The sequence below is a fragment of the Oryzias latipes genome, chromosome 3 (genome assembly GCF_053564925.1).
Source record: "Oryzias latipes strain Hd-rR chromosome 3, Olatipes_Hd-rR_3.1".
NCBI lineage: Eukaryota > Metazoa > Chordata > Actinopteri > Beloniformes > Adrianichthyidae > Oryzias > Oryzias latipes.
In genome coordinates, this window is record NC_136239.1 from 41921172 (window position 1) to 41942500 (window position 21329).

At 47.7% G+C, this 21329-nt stretch overlaps 2 protein-coding genes and 1 long non-coding RNA gene across 4 annotated transcripts in view; 1 reads left to right on the forward strand and 2 right to left on the reverse strand.

Moving 5' to 3' along the window:
- Window positions 1-1510: 1510 nt before the first annotated feature.
- On the reverse strand, window positions 1511-8335 carry cebpg (CCAAT enhancer binding protein gamma). Of its 2 annotated transcripts, none has more exons than XM_020701415.3 (2): window positions 7375-8335; window positions 1511-2817 (listed from the first exon to the last, which is right to left on the reverse strand). In XM_020701415.3, the coding sequence occupies exon 2, from the start codon at window positions 2714-2716 to the stop codon at window positions 2228-2230; it is 489 nt and encodes a 162-aa protein (XP_020557074.1). In that variant the 5' UTR covers window positions 2717-2817; window positions 7375-8335; the 3' UTR covers window positions 1511-2227. The 2 variants fall into 2 exon arrangements, with proteins under 2 accessions (XP_020557074.1, XP_004086117.1); XM_004086069.4 differs by having other exon boundaries at window positions 7236-7405.
- A 3379-nt stretch (window positions 8336-11714) lies between these two features.
- On the forward strand, window positions 11715-13494 carry cebpa (CCAAT enhancer binding protein alpha). The gene has a single exon (XM_023953791.2). The coding sequence runs from the start codon at window positions 12077-12079 to the stop codon at window positions 12944-12946; it is 870 nt and encodes a 289-aa protein (XP_023809559.1). The 5' UTR covers window positions 11715-12076; the 3' UTR covers window positions 12947-13494.
- A 2896-nt stretch (window positions 13495-16390) lies between these two features.
- LOC110014667 (uncharacterized) overlaps window positions 16391-21329 on the reverse strand; it is a 24330-nt gene continuing 19391 nt past the window's right edge. Inside the window, exon 3 of the long non-coding RNA XR_013654978.1 lies at window positions 16391-17401. This is a non-coding gene — a long non-coding RNA (uncharacterized LOC110014667). The remainder of the gene's footprint in view (window positions 17402-21329) is intronic.

Sequence of the window (21329 nt, forward strand, 5' to 3'; positions counted from 1 at the left end):
GGCAGGAAAACCCGACAGACGTCTGGGAAAGTTCCAGAAGACGGTTTGGAGCTCAACCAGACCCCTGCCGCTCCGCTCCGCCTGGAGGGGGCGCTGCTGCAGCACAGCTGAAAATCTACCTGCTGCTTTGATCCTGAATGATGAAGAGGAGGAGGTTCCGAGCCTCCTCGGCTATTTTTAGACCTGGCTGCAGCGGCGGCTGTGTGTCAGGCAGAGACGTCTGACCGCTCGCCAGAGCAACAAACAAAGAGGCGATGAGGTCATGGCGTCAATCATTCACTGTGGTTTTAAAGGCCGGCGGCTGGAGGTGCTTCATCACCTCCGCCTGATAACCTCGCCTCTTATCTGAGCGCACACACGGCGAGCGTCTGAGCGCATGTTCCACGCTCTGATAAGACAGTTCTGAGGCTCTGCAGCCCCACAAGAGAAATCTGGAGGTTTACGGGTCAGAACCATGAGGTTCTGGGGGGGGTTCAGGAATGTGTTCTGGAGAAACAGGAAGTCAGAGCAGAGACCAGAGAACCGGACCAACATGACCCACTTTCTGCTGCTCCGCCATTGATTGGTTTGGTACCGATTTTCAATCATTCTCTTCTGCGGCTCAATCAGTTCCTAAAACACGAGTAAAAAACACCAAAAGCTCCACAAATCAAATCAAATCAGAGTGAGAACCGCTTCAGGATCCTTAAGGAGCGCATCTCTTCAGTCTGTTGATCCTTATGATAGAAAAACTAGAACCGCTTTGCTGAAACCAGGAAGAGAACCCAAAAGCCGGGTGAAGAACCAGCTCAGCGGCCTTGTGGTAGAGTGTCCGGCCTGTGACTGGACATCCAGGCTGTGTCTCCAGCTCAGATCTGCAGGGTCACATGTGGGGAACAAATGTCACACACCAAATGTGGGACTTTATCTTTGAAGAACGTCTCTGATTGGAGGAACCAAAGGAAACTGCAGAGGAAAAGTTCAAAACACAAACATTTCACGTCCACCATCGATCCACACCTCCTACGGCCGACACAGCCTGTCAATCAAAGGTTCTGCCCACTGCAGGTGGGGTTCTGAGACGCCCCTTCAGGCTGGATGCTCCTTCAGAACGCTGCAGCCAGAGTTTGGACCAGAACCAGAAGAACCGGGACACACCGCTGCTGTTCTCCGCTCCTTCAGGGAGATAGATTCGGGTCTGCGGGTAGAACTCCGGACCAGAACCGACTCTCCCTATGGGCTGCAAAAGCGTCTCCAGGTTGACCGATCCAATTCCTTTGGTTCTCCACAGAAACGTCTGCTCCAGAAGAAGAAGCTCGTTTTTCTACGACGCATTTGTAGTTCATCAAAAACGGTTCATCTGTCAACGTCTTGTGGGCGTGGCCAGCTTCATGGAGACTCCACCTCCTTCACAGCTTTGGTTTTCGTTCACCCTAAAAACAATAACCCTGTGAATCTGAAGTGGCTGTTACCTGTCTTCAGGTAAAGGCGGTGATGACATCAGAGGTCACATGACAGAAACAGGAAGCACTTCAACTTTTACACGCACGTTTAATTTACCACATTTATGTGCTGATAGAAAAAAAGCAGAGTGACGACGAGCAGAACCGAGAGGACCTGACCCCCCCACCCCCACCCCCACAGGCATGCAAACACTTCCTGTTCAAACCATGCTGCTGCTGGAATGACGAGTAAAAAACGAGGATAGAAAAGTGAAAAAGGCTCCAGCGGGCCAGCAGCCAGGCCGGTTCTGGCTCCACTGAAGCGCGGCGGCGATCCGGGTCCGTCCACTGAGGTGTGCCGCTCAGACCTGCACAGACACGGCCCGAGCTCAGACAGAACCACACCTGCGGGGAGGGGTGCTCCTGGCAAACACCCCACACCCCTGATTACAGTGTGCGAGCGGCCCGCTGAGCCCCGCCCCCTCGCTCAGGCCGCGTCAGCAGACCACTAACGACCCGGCTGGTTTAAAGGATTTAAACAAAGCTGAGGAGTCTGGTTCCGCCCGTCTGCTCTTCAAATGAGCGGAAGCGTCCGATCATCGTAAACATGTAGTGAAGTTCTACAGATTAAAACTCTTATTTTGAAGGGATACCATAAAAAACAGGGACTTCCTGTGAGTGGGGCCTCAGTCTGTGGTCTCACTTGGACAGTCTGCTGAAAGTCCCAGGTGAGGGGGCTTGGGGTGAAAAAGCATTGTTGCCCTGGAGACGAGGCTTTTTTCCTGATGTCCCTGAAGCTCCGCCTCTCATTGGCCGTTGGCAGAAGTGCTGTTGGGGGCGGGGCTGGAGCCGCCGGTGCCGGCGGGCGGCTGCACGTTGTCGGCCAGGTTGTGGGCGTGCTCCAGGAAGAGGTCTTTGAGCACGCTCAGCTCCTTGCTGAGCAGCTTGATCTTGGCCTCCAGCCGCTCGTTCTCCTCCTTCAGCTCGTTGACGCGCTGCTGCGTGTCCAGCGCCTTCTGCTTGCTGCGCATGCGGCTCTTCTTCACCGCCAAGTTGTTGCGCTCGCGCCGCTGCCTGTACTCCTCGCTGTCCTTGTCTGCCGGGGGCTTCTTCATCTTGCTTGGGGGGAGGGCCTTGCCGCCCGCGCCGGAAGGGTTGGCTGGGATGAGCTGTGGGACCTGCTGCAGTCCGCCGGCGGCGGCCGGCAGGGCGGAGGAGGCGTGGGTCTGGCTCTGGATGACGCTTACGCCGTTGTGGTCAGCTGTGGTGTGTTTCGGCTGTGACGGCCGGCTCATTTGGATCCTCCGCAGCTGTTAAGTTGATCTCCTCAGGTGGAGAGACGGCTCTGGGGGCGGAGCGCGGCAGGGCGGGGCGGGGCGGTCCAGCTGCAGCGAGCCTGAGGAACAGAGAAGTTCAGAACCTGAGGACCGCCAATAGAGAACCCAGAAACACTTCACTTCACTTCTCTGTAACAGCTCCGCCCTCTCATGATGTTGCCATGACAACCATCTAGTGGGCCCAGTTACACATAAGACGTGGCCGAATTCCCACCCTAACGCCTATACAGAGCGTTCTCCATGTTCTAGTTTGTCTGAATCTACAATTCCAAAATCCAGGGCCCTAGAAATTTCCCAGAAGTCTCTGAAAAACCACTATGCATCAATGCAATATAGACCACAATGCATTGCGTTGGAACAATTTTTGCCAAAAAAAAAAGTATTGTTTTAATAAATCATCAACGATTCATCTTCAGAAGACAGTGGACTCATAAATCATCGTCCCAAAGAGCTCATATCTATTAAATTTAAACTTTGTGAAATCCATGACGTCATGTGTCTGAACTGCTTTTAAAATTCAGGGCTCTACAGGAGGAGTGTTAGAAAATATCCATAAGGTGAAATGTGGCGATAGTTCATTTGGTGACACTTGTATGGATTCAAATTGCTGTCAGGAACAGATTTATTTATTTATTTCTGAGCGTCCTTCAGCGTCTGCCTCTTGTTGTCCACTTCAACCTCCAACCACTAGTTGGCAGCAGAGAACATGGAGCCTCTTTGAGCAGCTCTACAAAACTACAGGAAGACCTCAGCTAGAAGCAGCTGGTTCTGTTGTTATCAGACATGAACTACTGAGTTTCTACTTAGGATGGTACCGAACAGAAACTCTGCCGTGTTGCTGCCGGTAACATAGAAAAACACGGATTGCTGTGCTTTTTAGCGGCTCAGATCAGAATAAATGAAGCTCAGCGGCTAATAGGCTAATCGGCTAAAATGCTGTCGGCAGAGCGGGTCAAAGTTCTGCAGAACCTCCCAGTATTAGATTGTAGTTTAGCGACCTGATGGATCAGAGGGATGAGAACAACGCTCTGAAAAAGATCCACGCCGTGGCGAGGAGCGTTGGTTTACTTCCGTGTGAGAAAGCGTGGCTGCAGCGGTGCAGACATGAACCAAAGCCTCTTTGTCACATTAAAGCAGCTTTCCTTCATCCGGTCCTGCTGCCTCATCATCACACTTTATTGTTTCTGGAGAGAGAGTCAGTGTGTCCCCCCACCCTTTATTTTTGAAGCACCGTTCAGGCTCCTGAAGCGTTTAAAAGTAACGGATAAGCTGGTCTGAAGAGATGGAAACCCCTCCAGAGTCTGAGCAACTGCTCATCCTCTTCAGGAGTTCTGGGATGTTTGGGACTGAGCTGCAGGACACGTTAGATCCAAAGCTGACAGACCAGAAGAACTTCGGTGGCTGAGTAACCTCCACCCAGGTTCACCTGAAGTGTGCGGCGCTTTGGGGAGCCGTGCGGCCCACACCGCAGGCGGGAAACTATCCTATTCTGTTTGGTTACATGTCAGGATGTAGATGATGATGTCATTTCTCCTGCTGCTCCTTTGCGTCAGACTGAAATTGAATCTGATCAAACTCCAGAGTGGATCTGTGAAAACCTCTCTGTCTGGGTGGGGGGTCTGCAGCATGAATGCATGCTGAAGGAACAGAAAGGGTGGGCTGAAGGGCAGAAATAAAACAGGACAGAGCCTGAAATCGTCCTACACATGACATCATCATCAGTAACTCTGCTGCCTTTAGTGCTGCCTGATTCCATCAACGTGACTTGAATTAAATCACAGATCTGATGGCGTTTCAGACAAACCAACATCAGAATATTTAACAGATGTTTGAATTTTTGTCGTTCTGATATGAAGCTCTGGACTACAGTCCCTGACAAAAGTCTTGTCGCTTCTCCATTTTGTAGAAACAAAAGCCTCACTGTTAATGAATCCATTGGTTTTAGAAATGTCTCATATGAAAGTTCATTAACTGATCAATCTTTCTTCAGTGAAGCAATTTTATTTTACCATATTGAACATAATTTGGGAGGGTTTTAGCTTTCATATGAGACATTTCTAAAACCAATGGATTCATTAACAGTGAGGCTTTTGTTTCTACAAAATGGAGAAGCGACAAGACTTTTGTCAGGGACTGTATTGTTTACAAAAGAAAAGGGCCACGCCCACTTTCTTCGTCAGTGCATTTATCTGCAAAGCTCTGCTCCTCTATTTTTGTTCAAATTTTAAAAAGAACATTTTTTTTGTTTTAGAGCAAATACTTTCCCCTCAAAATCCAGAAATGTGAGAAGTCTACGAAATAAAAGAGCAAACCAGAGAGCTCTGCAGATGAACTCTGGTACGGTTCACTTCAGTGTGAATGCAAGCTGAGGGTATAAATCCAAATCACTGAAATCCATACATCAGATGTAAAGATGCATTTCGTGTGAAAACGCCTTCAGCTGAAGATGGTGACATGTGGAGAAGCACTAAATGATACTTTTTGTAACTCTTATATTTTAACAGATATTAGGGCTGCACGATATGAGGAAAACTCGCGATATGCGATATCAGTGATTAATATTGCGATAACGATATAATTTGCGGTATATAAACAATTAGCAAAACAACCAAAAATATTATTCCCATTCCATTACAACAGCTTAAAAATTATACTACAAATGACCCTTGTTGACATAGGAGGCGAACATGCAACATAATAGGGCGCCATCCGATTAGTTAACAACGTGAAGGGGTCCATCTGATTGGTCAAATGCAGAAAGCGATTCTTTCAGTCCGTTAAACACTTCAAGCTGCCATAAGATTGTTTGGCCACATCTAAGGTAACCATTTATTGCAAATTTGCTGTCTTTTGCGATATGCATATTGCACAGCTTGAAATTGCGATAATGATAAATTTGCGGTATATTGTGCAGGCCTAACAGATATTTATTTGTTTCATGTCTTTGATCCAAGTTAGTCTGTTTACGAGTGTTTTCTCCCCCTTGGCTGGGGTGTTAGTGTCTATGCTGACACCCCGGCCAATAGGAGGACAGGCCAGACGGCGCCTTCTGGGTTCTCTCTTTTTTGGCTTTTTTCTTTCCTCATTTCTCTTTTACTTGAGTTTGTTTTTGTGTATTTAATTGTGCGGGGCTTCTTTAATTATGTAATTGCATGAACAGGGATTGGTCTTTTCTGCATTCCTATTTGTTTTTACGTACAGCACCTTCAGCTGTTTTTTTTTTTTACATGAAAGGTGCTATAGAAATGAAATTCATGTGAATTTGAATTTTAAATGAGCGTGGAAGCCTTCGTAAATACTAACGCATCTGAAGAACTTCAACAAACGGCTTCAAAAGTTCCCTTCTGCACAACAACATTGCTCTGACCGCATGGGTTCAATGGCAGAAGCTCCAGAACCATCAGGAAAAACTCCATACTAGGTTATAAAGACCACAATAAAGGGCAAACCGCGTCAAAAGGTACGGAATTACCTCAGCAAATGGTCAGGAATTACAAAGATCCCAACATTTTTGGACTTAAAAAAGTACAAAAATAAAACTAAATACTTAAAACTTTTAACTTTTCAACACTTTATTGAATTATTATTATAGCATTAGATAATATTTTTAAGTGACAGACTGAAACCATGTGATGAAGTGATGCTCTGCTGATAGTAGCTGTCAGCAGCTATTATAGTGGATTACATTCACAACAAATCATGGATGTGTTCTTTTATTTGTTGCATTGTTTTGTAGTTACATGTACATTTTAGGAGTGGTTTTACTTTTTTCTATGAATACCTTTAATTTCTCTTTATCTTAAAACTATGTCAAACATATAATCCCGCCTAACCAAATGTTTCTAGGCATTTACGATCATTTATCAATAATCCATGTTGCTTTCATCACCTCCTTTGACCCTCCCACCGAGGTGACGTTCAAAGGAACGAAATTCAGAGCCGCGTTTCTCATTGGACGATTGCTCTGATTTTAATCCAGCGCTTCGTTCTGATTGGCTGTCGCGTTGCTATGCAGCGGGTCAGCTGTGCGCAGCGAAAGCGCTTCGGGTGAGCGGCCAGGCTGGTTGCCTGCTATTGCATCATCGTCAGCGGGCGTCTTTGTGCCGACTGAGGGGAACTCCGGAGTCATGCGGGGCTCAGCATAAACCCACTTTTCAGGACACTTTGTTTAGCTTCCACAACAGACGTGACACGAGCGACACGTCAGCCGGACCCGAACACTTTGATCCAAGTCCGACACTTTCACTTCCGGCACTTTCAAACAACTTTTAGTGTCACAGAATCAACCGGCAGATGTCTCATCTCCGTCGAAACCCCGTTTTCCTTCACCGAACAGTCGAAATCAAACACCAAAATACAGCATTTAGTTCTCAAATCGGTCTTTTCACGTAGCCAGTTAGCTTCCGCTGCTAACTAGCTTTAGCCTGACCGCTAGCTCGCCGCTCCGCCTCCGTAAAAAAGCCCGAACACAGTTTACCTTCACTGGGCGTTGGTCGAGCCGACCATCCGAGGAATCGGTTATGGTTGTGGGGCAAAGTTGGAGTTTATTCCGTCGGTCTGAGCTCCGACTGTTTTTGTTTGGAACATGGAGAGGAGCGGATTGCGAAATCTCTTACCATGTTCGGCAATGTCAGCGAACAGCCAATCGCAGTCGATCCCTCCGCAGCGTAGAGGCCTCTCAACCAATCACAGCTGGACATACAGCAAGATGACGCAATGCACCGCGTGATTGGCATGCCTACAGGCCAATAGCTGACGGCCGTCCCGACGGTTTTGTTTATATAACGTGAGGCTGCTCAGATGCGTTCAAACACGTTCGACTTTACGTTAGAGATCACTCTTGTGAAACTGTGATGCCTTCAACGACCATCTTGTTAAACACCTGCAGCACGAGGCACTGTTTGTAACCGTCCTGCAACTACACCTGTTTACAGGTGAGCTCTGACACCGGACAACGAGTCAAATATAATGTTTAAAAACATAAAGAAAGCATTTGAAAGGAAAAATAAAAATTTCAAATCTGCTGTAATTTTCCTTCAGTTTGATGTTTTTTAATTTTGTTGGGTTTTAAGGCGACTTTGGTTGTGAATTTCAGGGGAAGTCGCTTAATGTGAGTCATTTTTCCTCTCAGTTGATTGGCTCACTGCCTCAGGATGTCCTGCACAGGAACACAGCAAACAGACCGAAAGGTTTGTGCACCTATCCACCTGTCGGTCTCCCGCTCCATCCGTCTCCCGGTCTTAAAGGGTTTCAGAGTCCAAACTGTGGGTGGAGGTGACCCCAGGTTTCTCCAGGCACTCACCGTTCGGCCTCCCGCACAGGTTTTGGTTCTTTCCAGCTCACTGAGGCGACCCTCCATGTCTTGATGGCTTGAATCCATCACTGGAGGATGGGGCATTGAAGCCCCCGTCTTTGACCACTCCCCAGGTCCCACAGGACTGGCCCTTGTGGTTCTTCCTGTGAGTGGTGGGCCTACGTGAAGGCGGCTCATGATGTTGGATCACCAAAGCTCTCATCACTAAGTTATGGTGGAAGATGAAAAACCAGAAAGAAAAAAACAACAACCAGAAAAGTAAAAAAAAGAACTGAGATATTGTCAAATGAATTGAGATTGAAGTTCCTGTGTGATGTTAAGTATGAGACTTTGGGATTTACTCTGACAGTTTGAAGAAAATCTGCTTGGATATTACAGTCAGGACCATAAATATTTGGACAGAGACACATTCTTTCTAATTTAGTTTCTGTACATTACCACAGTGAATTTGAAATAAAACACCTCGGATGCCATTGAAGTGCAGACTTTCAGCTTTTATTCCATGGGTTGAACAAAAAGATTGTATCAAAATATGAAAAACTACAAAAAGAAGACTGCATGAAGGTAGATCCAGAGGGAACACTGCAAGATACAAGCCACTCAGAAGCCTCAAGAATAGGAAGGCTAGACTGGACTTTGCTAAAAAGCATCTAAAAAGTCCTGGAAAAACATTCTTTGGACAGATGAAACCAAAATCAACCTCTACCAGAATGATGGCAAGAGAGCAGTATGGAGAAGGCGTGGAGAAGCTCCTGATCCAAAGCACACTACATCATCAGTAAAACACGGTGGAGGCAGTGTGATGGTCTGGGCGTGCATGGCTGCTAGTGGCACTGGGACACTAGTGTTTATTTAACAAAATTAGAAAAAATGTGTCTCTGTCCAAATATTTATGGTCCTGACTGTACATTTTGTCATAATATTTTCACTCTGCATACAGATTATTCCACATATCATCATTTTTTTATATATAAAAAGAAGACGGATGAACACTCTGAACAGTCACGTATAGATCTGTGTCATCTGCATATGGTGGAAGCTCCTGTTCATGATCAATACTCTGATCTGACCTGTAACCTGCAGACACAAAGTCATCTCTGTCCTTGTTGAACTTTTTACTTCTCTCTTTTTAATCTTTCTTCATTAGTTTTCATGTTATCTGATGCAGAAAGAAAAAAAGAACATGACATCTATGAGTCATCTTTTTTAATCTTTTACCTCATTTTTGATCATTTTCTCTGCCCCCCCCCCCCTTCCTTATGTTACTGACACAAGTTTGAACTCTCTGTCTAATCAGAGTTTTCCCCATGATGCACTTTAATGTTTGAGCGGGTTTGTGAGACATGTGGGTGGGTGGGTGGGCAGGATGGACACACGGATGGATGTGCATCTCTACATATCTGGATGGATTTTCCCGCTCGTGTTTCTGGGAGGCTGAATCGTGTCTCGTCCTCGGGCTGCAGATGTAACCAAAGTTTTGTTCGTTTTCTCTCCTTGTTTTTTGGTGAAGACCTTTTGCTCTCCGCTCTTTAAAACATCTTCAGCAGGAACTTCTGTTTTCTGTTCAGTTCTAAAGGAAACCCAAAGGCAAAAAGGCCTTAAAATTCAGGGCTAAAGGCCGCATGCTGGCAGATGCTGAAGCAGCACTGAGTGGGCGGGGCTAAGAACAGGGACTGGCGCTCTGGATCTTTGGTGTCAGACTGAATCTTACTTCCCACCGAGCGGAGAGAAGGTCGCTCTGACTGTCAGAAGTTCACCTGAAGAGGAACCACAAACTGTCAAAGCGTTTCTCAACTCTTCATCTGTGGCTCCAACAGCTGCTGAGTGGATGACTCAACTTGTTTCCCTGAAACATCGGGCCTCAGGTCGAGCTTCAGGCCACATGCACGCTCACATGCACACTCACACGCCTGTTTTTTACGGTTCTTCCAAAGAACTTTGTTCAATGTTTGTGTACTGTGGCCAGATCGTCTTCATCTACTTCAAAACACTGAACAATATTTTTTCTATAGTTGGAAGTAAATTCAGACATGAAGGGCTTCATTCAGTTTGTTAAAGAGGATGAACTTCTGGAGCTGAAACTCTTTCCTGTGTCCAACATTAACAAACATCAGTGTCTTAATGAAGGACCTGATTAACAGACAAACTGGATTTATAACCACTTCAAAGGGCGAAGAATTTAGTTTTCCTGTTTCTCCTCTTTTCTATGGAAGTGCATTGCATTCAAAAATGAGTTTATTTGTTGAAAAAAGAACAGTTTTTGTTTAAATGTTTTCTGTGATTTTTGTTCTAATAGTATCAGGAACTACAGCAGCAAATAAACTGGCTGACCTCTGACCTCATCTGCTCATGGACACTAGAAGAGGAGCTGCTGCTGTCACAGAGGTGATCCATTAGGTTTATGCGCGGGTCACCACATCCCCATCTGTTCTTCTGCTGACTTTATCCACAAACGTTACAGAGAAAAAGGCTGGGGAAGCATTCAATATTGAACTGTTTTTTCATTTGTGTTGTCTGTCAGTCCATCCCAACAATAATATCGGCCACAAAGCAGCAAAGTGTGGGAGACCTGCTGGACGTTGTGGGCGTGGTCAACTTTGTGGCTCGCAGTTCGATTTTACAAAAGATATTTTAAAATCCTTTTTGATTTTTTTTCTAGTTTTTAAAAAAAACTTTTGATATATTTTCTTCTCCTTTTTGCTCTAAATTTTTCTGTTTTTACTATCATTTTTTCATAACTGCAACAGTTGTAGCCCTAGGCTGTGTCTGCACTCCCACCCTAACCCCCACATACTGCACTCTACAGCGCGTTCTCCACGTTCTACTTTGTCTGAATCTACAATTACAAAATCCCAGAAGTTTCTGTAAAAAACCAGTGTGGATCAATGCTCACTAGATCGTCGATAGACCATAATGCATTGCATCAGCACAATTTTTACCAAAAAAAGTAATTTTTAAATAAACCATCAACGTTTTTATCTTCAGAAAACTCATAAATAATGGTAGCTAAACGCTCATATGAATTAGATTGTAACTTTGTGAAATCCATGACGTCATATCCGCCGTTTAAAAGAGCGTGAAATGAGCGTGGCGTCTGAACGGCTTTTAGAATCCAGGGCTCTGTCGTCCCGCACTCCATAGTTTTTAGTAGTTAGGGGTTATGGCGGGAATTCAGACACAGCCCTAAAGTGAGGAGATGAGGACAACTTTCTTTACTGGAACACGGCGGTTCACTCTGAGAGACAGAGGAAGGATTTCAGAGATTCCTGTGATTTTATGTTAACAATACTGTTATGATGTTCCTGGGTCAATTTGACCCGTAACATAACAGGAGGGTTAACAATACTGTTATGAGTTTTTGTGATGAATATCAGATTATTAATGATGAGTTCCTGAGAAACTGCTGTTGTTAGTCTGAGGTGTTTTCCTACACATTATTGACAAACAAACAAACAAACCAAACTGTGGCTTTTTAAGCACCAAAAACTTGTGTTTTAATGCAACACCCCCCTCCAAAAAGAAGTTCCAAAAAGTTTTCATCGATCTGCCTGCTGCCAACAGAGGGCGCTGCTGTCCGCGGCGCCCTCTACCGCAGGATTCGAACCGCGCACCTCCACCTCCTGCCGCCAGCCTGCAGGAGCCAACCTGCAGCTCTAAGGAGTTAAGGCGGAGGTGCAGCCGCGCCGCTGATCCGGAGCTCAGCCGGGCTTCCGGTTCTGCTGTTCCCATCTATCCAGCCCCGCAGCCTCCGCGCTGAAACCTGAGGCCCGCGTGCGCGTGTGCGCGAGAGCGCCGCCCACTCCCTTCTTAAAAGGCGGCAGTTTGACAGCTCAGAAGTTACTCAGCAGGAGGAATCAGACCGACAGCTCCAGCCTCCGCGCGCTCTCACGGCTGTCACGCGCTCCCAGCCCCGCGAGTGTCTGCAAGCCGCGCGCACCTGAGCAGACCCCTCCAAGCTGGATCCCCGGAGCCCGTCGCCATGCCTGCCCGGGTTTAGGTTCTCCATGGAGCTCTCCAACCTGTACGAGGCCGCGCCCCGACCCCTGATGAGCGCCCTGACCCACGGCCAGCAGCCCCCCTCCGGCTACAGAGACCTGGCGGAGGTCGGCGGGGAGATCGGAGACACCGAGACGTCCATCGACCTGAGCGCCTACATCGACCCGGCGGCCTTCAACGACGACTTCCTGGCGGACCTGTTCCACCACAGCGCCCGGCAGGACAAGCTGAAGCTCATGAGCGGGGAGTACGACCAGTGCGGGGGGGCCCCGCAGCAGCTCTACATGTCCAACTACATGGAGTCCAAGCTGGAGCCGCTCTACGAGCACAACCCGCCGCGCCTGCGCCCGGTGGCCATCAAGCAGGAGCCGCGCGACGACGACGAGCTGAGCGGGGGCATGCCCCCCACCTACCCGCACCCGCAGCAGTACCCCTCGCAGCCCCAGCAGCCGCAGATGCCGCACCTCCAGTACCAGATCGCGCACTGCGCGCAGACCACCATGCACCTCCAGCCGGGCCACCCGACCCCCCCGCCGACCCCGGTGCCCAGCCCGCACCACCACCACCACCACCACCACCACGGGCACGCGCAGCAGGGCAGCATGAAGCTGCTGGAGCAGCGGGGGGGCAAATCCAAGAAGCACGTGGACAAGAGCAGCCCGGAGTACCGACTGCGCCGCGAGCGCAACAACGTGGCTGTGCGCAAAAGCCGCGACAAGGCGAAGCTGCGCAACATGGAGACGCAGCAGAAGGTGGTGGAGCTGAGCGCGGACAACGAGCGCCTGCGGCGGCGGGTGGAGCACCTGACGCGCGAGCTGGACACGCTGCGCGGCATCTTCCGGCAGCTGCCGGACGGATCCTTCAAGCCGCTCAGCTGAGAGGCGCGCGGGCTCTGGGATGGAACTGAGCTCGTGCCTTTTCCGCGCGCACAGGCAGATAAGCTCGTTTTTGTGCCTCATCCAACGCAGCTAAGCGCGCACGCAGCCTTTGGAGCTGTCCGCGTGCGCCTTGAGCCTGCAGATGCGCACGGACTCTCGAGCGCGCGTGCATGACTGAACTCTGATTCTGCAACAAGTGAGATTGGACTGTTTTCCTGCGCACAGACGCTCCGGTTTCTCAAACCGAAGTGTCGAAAAAGTGGATTAAAACTGGAATCGAACCCGCGAGGAAACCGGAGCCGGACTGAGTGTCCTCGCGAAGAAACCAGGATCACAGAATCTGGTTTTTATGCAACAACCAGCGGTGCCTTCTGACCCTCTCTGATGACCTTTGACCTTCGCCTGATCTGTTCAGTGAGGAACAGGGCAGCACTTGTTTGTTTCAGTTGTAAAATAAGCCTATATATAAATATATATGTATGTATGACAGAATATATGTACAAAAATGACCAACATTCAGAAATATTGTAATAAAAAACTGGTTCAGATTCTGGCTTTTGTCCTTGTTTTTTCTCTGGAACTAAACTTTCTGCTCGTCTTTTCTGTCACTAATTGTCATTTCGTGGCTCGTCTGCTGCTGATTCTGACAAATCACTTCCTGTTTTCTTCTGTGTCAATTGTCACTTCACATGTCGGACAAACGCGCAAACCTTGTTAAAACTCGTTTTAAAAAGATAATCTGATAAAAGATCCAGAAATGGACTCCCAAGAAGCATCTTCAAAGAAAAGTCATGACATTTCATTTTCAAAATAAACTTCTGATCCTTTTAGAGACGTTTCAGACTTTTGCTGCTGATGGACAAGAAAACAGGAAAGCAGCCAGAGAAGCAAGCAAACTGTTTGGATGTGAAACATGTTCTGGTTCCACAGGCTGGAGTTTGAAAAGATGAGAAGCATAAAGGATGAGAGGTTTCTGTCCTGGATGGATCTGCTCTAAACGACATGAAGACCCTGAAGGAGCTGCAGACACGTCTGCTGAATCCTGATCAAATAAAATCAAGACGTTTCTGCAGAAATGCAGTGGAGGTCGATTCTGACGCGCTGAAACGCCAAATGACACCAAAAGATGGAAGACATGAAAGGAGATAAACATGATTAAATGAGGAATTCATGATCAATAATTGCAGAAATGATGACAAATGGCGGCAGGTTAGCTCAGGGGGCAGAGCAGGTCGTCCAACAACCGAAGGGTTGGAGGATCGATCCCCGCCCTCCCCAGCCAGCTGCCCCCCCCCAGCAGCTCACCGCTCCCCCAGGGGAGGGGTCAAAATGCGGAGAAGAATTTCCCCGTTGTGGAATAAATAAAGTATCAATTATTAAATGCAAAAGAATTTAACTAGAGGCTTAAAACTAAAGTAACATCTTTATAATAAACTACAGAGAATAAAACGCTGAAGCCGAGTTAGACAGAGAAGAAAAGAGAAGAAGTGAAAAGAAAATCCAAGAAGGTAAAAAGAGTCATGAATAGACACAAACAAAGATGTGAGACTTTATGCTGAAAAGTCAGATCAGACAGAAAATGCTGCAGGGTCGTGTCGGGAAGGGCATCCGGCGTAAAACCAAAGGTGTGGATCCGGGAAATGCCGAAAGGTGAGCTACAAAAATAAAAGCCTAAAGTTCTCCAAAGGAAGCACTTTAATTTGAAAATCCCCGATGATGCGGGACAATACTAACGGGGTAAAAAACCACAATGGTGGCCGAAAAAATGGTTGAAGGAGAAATCCAGAGCCGCTGAACGTCAATCATTTATGCAGCAGCTAAAAGTTTGTCTGTAAACTTTATTTTGGTAAAAAAACAACATAAACAAACTAATCCTGAAGAATTCTATGAATGTTGCTAAACTGAAATAACTCAATCGCTGGACCACCTTTAAAATTCTGTTTTTTCATTTACAGTTTTCACCTGATGTCTTTTTTCTTTCAGTTTAAAAAGACAAAGTTGGAAAAAGTTGATTGGAGGCCGTGACAAACTCAAAGTAATCGACAAAGTGAGGCGTTTGCACTGAAACGCTCCTCACCCTGACAGTCGGCTTTGGTTATTTTCGTGTTTCTCAGAACCAAAACTGCTCGGATCGACGGCGTGGCGGCGGTGGAGGTGGACTGAGTCGAAAACGTTGCTGCTTCCAAGCAGCAGGTTTCCGGAAAGTCCTGTCCTACAAGGCAGAACAATGAGCGCATCCATCAGAGGAGGAAAAAAAAAAGAGTCATGGCTGATTTGTGAGCAACAGACAGCAAACATGTGTTTGGAATAAAAGCTGCTTTCTGGAAGCAGAAGTGAGACCCCCGCTCCCACTCCGGACTCTGGTGTGGGTTTCTGCTTGGCGTCAAACGCCAAAGGACCTCGTCTCACCTTTAGGTGGATTTCTGATCTAAACAAATGAGTCCACAGAATTCCTGAAAGCACGTTGTGCACGGCCTGCAGGGGGCGACGTGGAGACCAGAGGGTCAGTCAAAGTTATGCAGGAAACTATCAGATAAAAGTTTTTCCCGCCTGATAGTGACTGTGAGCCTTTTATCTCAAACCAAAGACTTTTACTGTTTCTAGAACTCTGAAAATCCCTCATTTAAACTCAAAAGTTCACAATGAGCCTTTGCTGAAATAAACATGTCAGCAAGCATGAGAACGGCGTCATCCAAACTCTGCTGCCTTTCTGCAGGCCGACAAGAAGCGGCTTTAACTGAAAACGGAGCCAAGAAGGTTGTGGGTGCAACTTTCAGAGCTTTTATTCTGAAAGGCTCCTGCTGAGACTCACAAAACGCAGCAGAAACCTTCAGTATTTGACTCTAAAACACATTTTACTCCTTTTTTTAAATTTCAAAACAGATTTAGTGACTGAAAGTCGTTGAGGGGACTTCAGTCACATGTGTAGAAAATGTTGGAAAATTGTTTTCAGCTGAACTGTCCAAAGACCAGGAAGACGGAACAAACTTCAAAAAACATTTAAAACGCAAAAGAAAGAAAATGGAAAACGGAAGATTCAGCGAATAAAAGCCTAAAGCCACGAAAATCAATCAGAATAACTGAGGTGAACTTCAAAGTCCCCTCAGATCTTTCTGTACTGACTAATCATGACGCTATTGTTCTACTACGACAAAGATGATGTCAGAAAAATACTTGGAATTTTATGAATATAAATATGGATCATAATTGGTCCAAAATGCTCATTAACTCTGACGACCATGAAGCTCCTGTCACCGGAACAAAACGTTTGGTGACAATAGCTTCAGCATCTTCAGAGCTATTGAGCACATCTATTATGATTGATATCTATTATAATGTGAACAAATACATGCAATAAAATGTTGATTGTAGCATGACCATGCAGACAAGTCTTCATTACCAGCTCATAGAAATGTAGACATTTATTTATTTTGGAGAGATTTTGGATTTTTACAGAAGCTTGCACTTTGTTGACGGTCCCTTGGCAGCCGTCTGGCTGCTCTGTCTGTATTTCCTGCTGGAAGAGATCATTTCTTAGCAAAAAGCAGAAGAAACATCATTTGTAGGTCAACCTCTGTGTTAATACAAAACGATTGAGACTTTTGTCATATTTGAATGTTTATCAGAAGAGTTATTGAGGCCGGAAGTGACCCTTCTGGGCCACCGTACATATCACCTGGAGTGACACCAAAAAGTACTTTTTTTTTTTTTTACACCAACAGTAAACATCGTCTCAAAAATGCCTTCATAGAAACAAATATTGTTAATATTAATATCACAAAAAGTTGTGTTGTCTTTCTGCCTCATTCTGTCTTTCAGTGCAGCTTCAGCAAATATGCAAAATAGCGATTCTGAGAATAAAAATGATTAGAACCAAACTTATAAATTGCGTGTATAGAACAGGTTAGTGGACACACGTTTATTTTAGTATCAGTAGGCTTTACGTGTCATGACAGCAGGTGAAGCCCTGCCTGTCACCTGCCTCTCCAGACCGCACTTTCCTGCTGGAAACGTGTTTCAACCAGGAAGTCCAAACTTCAGAACCGATCCAAACCCGCGCAGATGACGTCCATCCACCCAAAGCAATTTAACCCGCAAAGTCAGAATAAGAACCACCCTACTGAGCGGGAAACCGATGCTGCCTCCGCTCGCTAGCTCACGAGTCTCTGGACTTGCTGTTGTCTGGAATGTACCATTGCTGCAGAAGGACGGGGGGACCAAGCACTTTTACATGATCAATATTATGCCAGTTCAGTCATTTGGCTGTTTTTTATATAAAATGATGGATTTAAAACTTATTTTAGACATTTTTACTACTGTAAGTGTTCAGCTCGGGGCCCCCCCAGAGAGTTGGGGGCCCCAGGCGATCGCCTACCTTTGCCAAACGGTAAGTCCGCGCCTGTCAGGTGAAGCTTTAGTCCCAGTTGTCCTCACGGGTGGATACGACAGCATCACCTGTACGTCATAAGTGCGAGAGTCTTCCATTATCCCTACAAATACTTTACGACTCACCTACCACGTGCACAACAATGGTACGCTCCACTTTCATGACATCTCTAAGGCGGCCGTACGAGCCTCAAGGGACATGAAAGACACACCTGCACTCTCCTTTAGATGCAGCCCCTCCTCTCTATGACCCTCCACGGACCGGACCACCCCAAAACCAGCAGAACCCGTAGGGGTTAACCCCCCCAAACGGGTCATGTGACTAAAGCTTCACAGAAACCTTAGAATCAAATTCAGCATTTTCCATTCCGTATTTCTACGTGAGGAGAAAGGAGCCAACACCAAAAAACAAAGCAGAACCACAGCATGAATAAAGATAATAAATGGCAGCTGATCTCTGAAAGGCGCTGTATTAAAACCAGGTGAGGTGGATGCAGCATCAGCTGGGGATTGTGGGAAAACGACAAAAAGAAGGAGGAGAGCAGGCAGGTTGTTAGGAAGCAACAAGCAGCTGGCAGCGAGTCTGATGACTTCCACATGTTCCCAGCAAACCCAAGTCAGTCTGATTCAACGTGAAAGACATCCCTGAAAAACGCCACCAGCTCGCCGTTCAAGCAGAGCCCTGAGGGGGCGGGGCCCTGAGGGGGCGGGGCCTCTGTGCTCCTGAGGGTGTGAAACCAGAAGAGAGGCCCCGTCGTCCTTGGAAACGGATCCCCCCCTCCTTTCACTGCATTCGGTCATTCTGGGTCTTTTGTTTCAAGCAAACTGTAGGGTTTTGTACAAATGACAGAACCAGAACCTCCAGGTTCTGAAATGACCCGTGGAAACCGGAGGACGGTCAGTCGCATCGGGAGCAGCAGCCAGTTAAAGGAAGTTGAAATCTTTGTTGTTATTGATCAGACTTTCAAAGTTCCACTCCGATCTTCTTCTGATCAGTCGTCATTCAGGGATGATGACCGGAATGATGGGCGGAAATCCAAAAGCCGGTGTCGTTTTCTAGGACCTAGTTTCTGCAGAGCGGCAGGAGTTCAGTAGAAATTCACATCTGAGTTATGACTGTTGGCGTGGAGTGAACCCGCCCTTATTTCCCATCATCCCTCTCCCACTGGCTTACAGCCCCTCACACCCCCAGGTCCTCACTTCACGTCTGCCGTTCTGGTTTGGCAGAAATGTTCTCTCTTTTCCTGAATTGACTCAGGAAAACCTGAAAGCTGAAGATCAAACCGAGGAAAAGTAAAGAACGCGGGTCGGGAGCTGAAGCAGAAACCGCAGACCGAAGGTCCGACCTGAAGAGCAAAGTCCTCCTTCCTGCATCTCCACGGCGTGGGATCAGGAGCGGCGTGCGTGACGACAGCCGGACCCTGGTGGACCGTCATGGTGAGAAGTTGGCTGCCGTCCTCCTGCGGATGGAAGCCATTAGTCTTGCAGCTGGAACCTCTCCTCCCTCCGTTCCCTCCTTTCTGCCTTATTTCTCTCTGGTTGCTTCTGGCCCGGTTCAGGCCCGCTTGGCCGGACCTCAGGATCCTCTCACACGGCTCGGTGAGCCGCTTCCAGGGTTACTGCTGACAAATCGCTGTCATTTTGCCGGTTAGGATGTAATTGGCTGCAGAACGTTGAGTTGAGGTTTGGACGGATCGTCTGATCCTGCAGTTACAGAAAAACTGGACTCTAAATCAGGTTTCTGCTCTCTTTATGAGCATTAATGTTGCTTTTCACAGAAATAAACAGATGGGATCCAGTGACTCGTCGCCAGAAACCTGCAGGAGGTTCTGAGAAGTTCCCAGGATTCTCAGAACCTGGACTCCGGCCCGTTCAGGCTTCTCGAGACGCCGGGAGTCTTCAGGACTGGAGGAGCAACCAGAGCTTCAAGGATGTCTGAGAGGAAGACTGGAGATGAGATGAAGGTGGTTAACGTTTTTCAGGATCCAGCTTTCTATGAACAGCAGCTGCAGCCAAAAGTCTGCTTTTCAAAAGGTCGGAGAAACAAAAACATCAGAGTCCGGAAGCCTCCTTCAGAATGTGCTGGACACCCGACACCATGTCCAAAGCCCCTCAGGCAGACGGAAAAGGGTTTCTGGTTTGTTCTTCTCATGGAGGAACCCGGTGAGACCAGGAGAAGTGGAGACACCTCCCAGATGTTTAGGTGTTCCCAGACAGAAGGAGGACCTCTGGACGCTGGCTGGACTCTCCTGGAGGAAGGAGGAAGACCTGACCTCCTCTGAAGGCCGCTCCACGTCCTGAGGAGTCTGCTGAGGAGGTCAGGATGAAGGGGGGCGGGGCCAGTCAGACCTCAGCAGCTGGATCTGTCAGCTGTTGGGGGAACATCTGGATCTCAGAGGGTTTCTGAAATGTGAGGAAACTTTCAGCTTGGCTCATGAAACTGCAGAGAACATCCAGGTGAAGGTGAAAACCCGGAGCTCCTCCCCTCGTCTCAGAACCGGATCATGGAGCGGTGATGGACGGAGAACCTGAGGCTGTTGGGTCATGAAGGTCTGTGTTGCTGCTGGAGAACACAGACCTTCTGGGGTTTTAGGGAGGATTTCTGGTTCTGACCGTAACATTTACAGCCCAATGATGAGTTTCAGGACTAAAGCAGACCCGCTTCAGGACTTCTTCAGCCTCTTTGGTCTGTCCCAGGAGGGCCGTGGTCGCCCTGATGGACGTCTGAAGCTTTTCCTGATGATCTTCTGGACGGGTTTCCTGGATGTCCGTGCAGATTTGGGTTCTGGGCTTGGGCTCGTGTGTTTCTGTGTGAGCGCGTGCAGACGCACCAGAACCTGGTCTGAAGGTGCTCCGGTTTCACGGAGACGCTGCGTGTCACAGGTTCTATCTGAGGATGGGCTCTGTTCAGAGAACCGTGTTTCTGTTTGAGCAGCGTTGAACATTAACTGGATCTTTGGCCTCCAGAGCTGCAGGACGAGCACAGCTCTGTTTGCTTTGGACACAGACGCCCCCCCCCCGCCCCCCGACTGGACTCCAAATGGACCTTCTGTCCGGACCGTCGTAGAAGTCCTCCTGTGGGAGGTGAGGAACCAGACGGAGGTTCTAGGAAAGGTTCCTCTGTTCAGAGGGACGCTCCACCTTCTGAGCGTCTCATCTGAAACGAGGAAAGATGTTCTTCAGAATCAAAGACATGTGAGACTTTCGCCGCTTCCTCGGCGCCCAGTGGTGATGTCATGCGGTTCCGTGGATACCAGAGGAGAGAAGAAAAACGGGAAGAGGACAAGCGAGAGGAAAATACTTTTAGAGGTGTCAGTCAGTGTCACCTGAGACCAAAACAAGCGTCAGCTGGGACTCCAGCCCCGACCATGAAACTGCTTCCTCCTGGCTCAGCCGGGTTACACTGAAGCTGCCTCTCCTCTAACATCTTCTCAGGTCTGTGGGATCTGTTTTTGAATGTTCTCCTAGAACCGCAGAGAACAGAGAACCTCCTCCTCGGAGCTCCTGAACCTGCGGTTTTCAGAGGAGTCGGAGGAGAAGCAGCGACTGCGGCCGTCAGAAGTTCATGTGATGTCTGTGACGGCTGCAGCGGCGCTGGAGCGGCGCTGGAGCGGCGCTGTAAAGCCGCCGTTTGTCTGGGTTTCTGCCTGCAGCCGTGATTGATGGGGCTTTAGATAATTGGCAGTGAAGCTGACAGTCTGGAGGCTCAGATCAACACAAAGCAGAGCAGCTTTGTTTCTGCAGGAGAAGAATGTACACAATACAACACACTAATAAACATTAAAGAGAGCAAACATCATTAATTAGCTCCGATCTTCGTCTTCCTGCAGGCTCCCATCAGGCCTGAGCACGTCTGCAGACGTTAGCATGCAGCTGGATTCTCTTTTCTTTGGTCTTCCTCCTCTCAGTTGTGTTAAATTGGATTTAGCTAGCTTAAGCTTTGAGTCATTTTTCTTGTTTTTTATGTTTAATTTCTACCAAATGTTCCATTTCTTTA

Bases quoted from the DNA above. Each gene is read 5' to 3' on its own strand.
- cebpg (XM_020701415.3), bottom strand. From the start codon at position 2,716: ATGAGCCGGCCGTCACAGCCGAAACACACCACAGCTGACCACAACGGC.
- cebpa (XM_023953791.2), top strand. From the start codon at position 12,077: ATGGAGCTCTCCAACCTGTACGAGGCCGCGCCCCGACCCCTGATGAGC.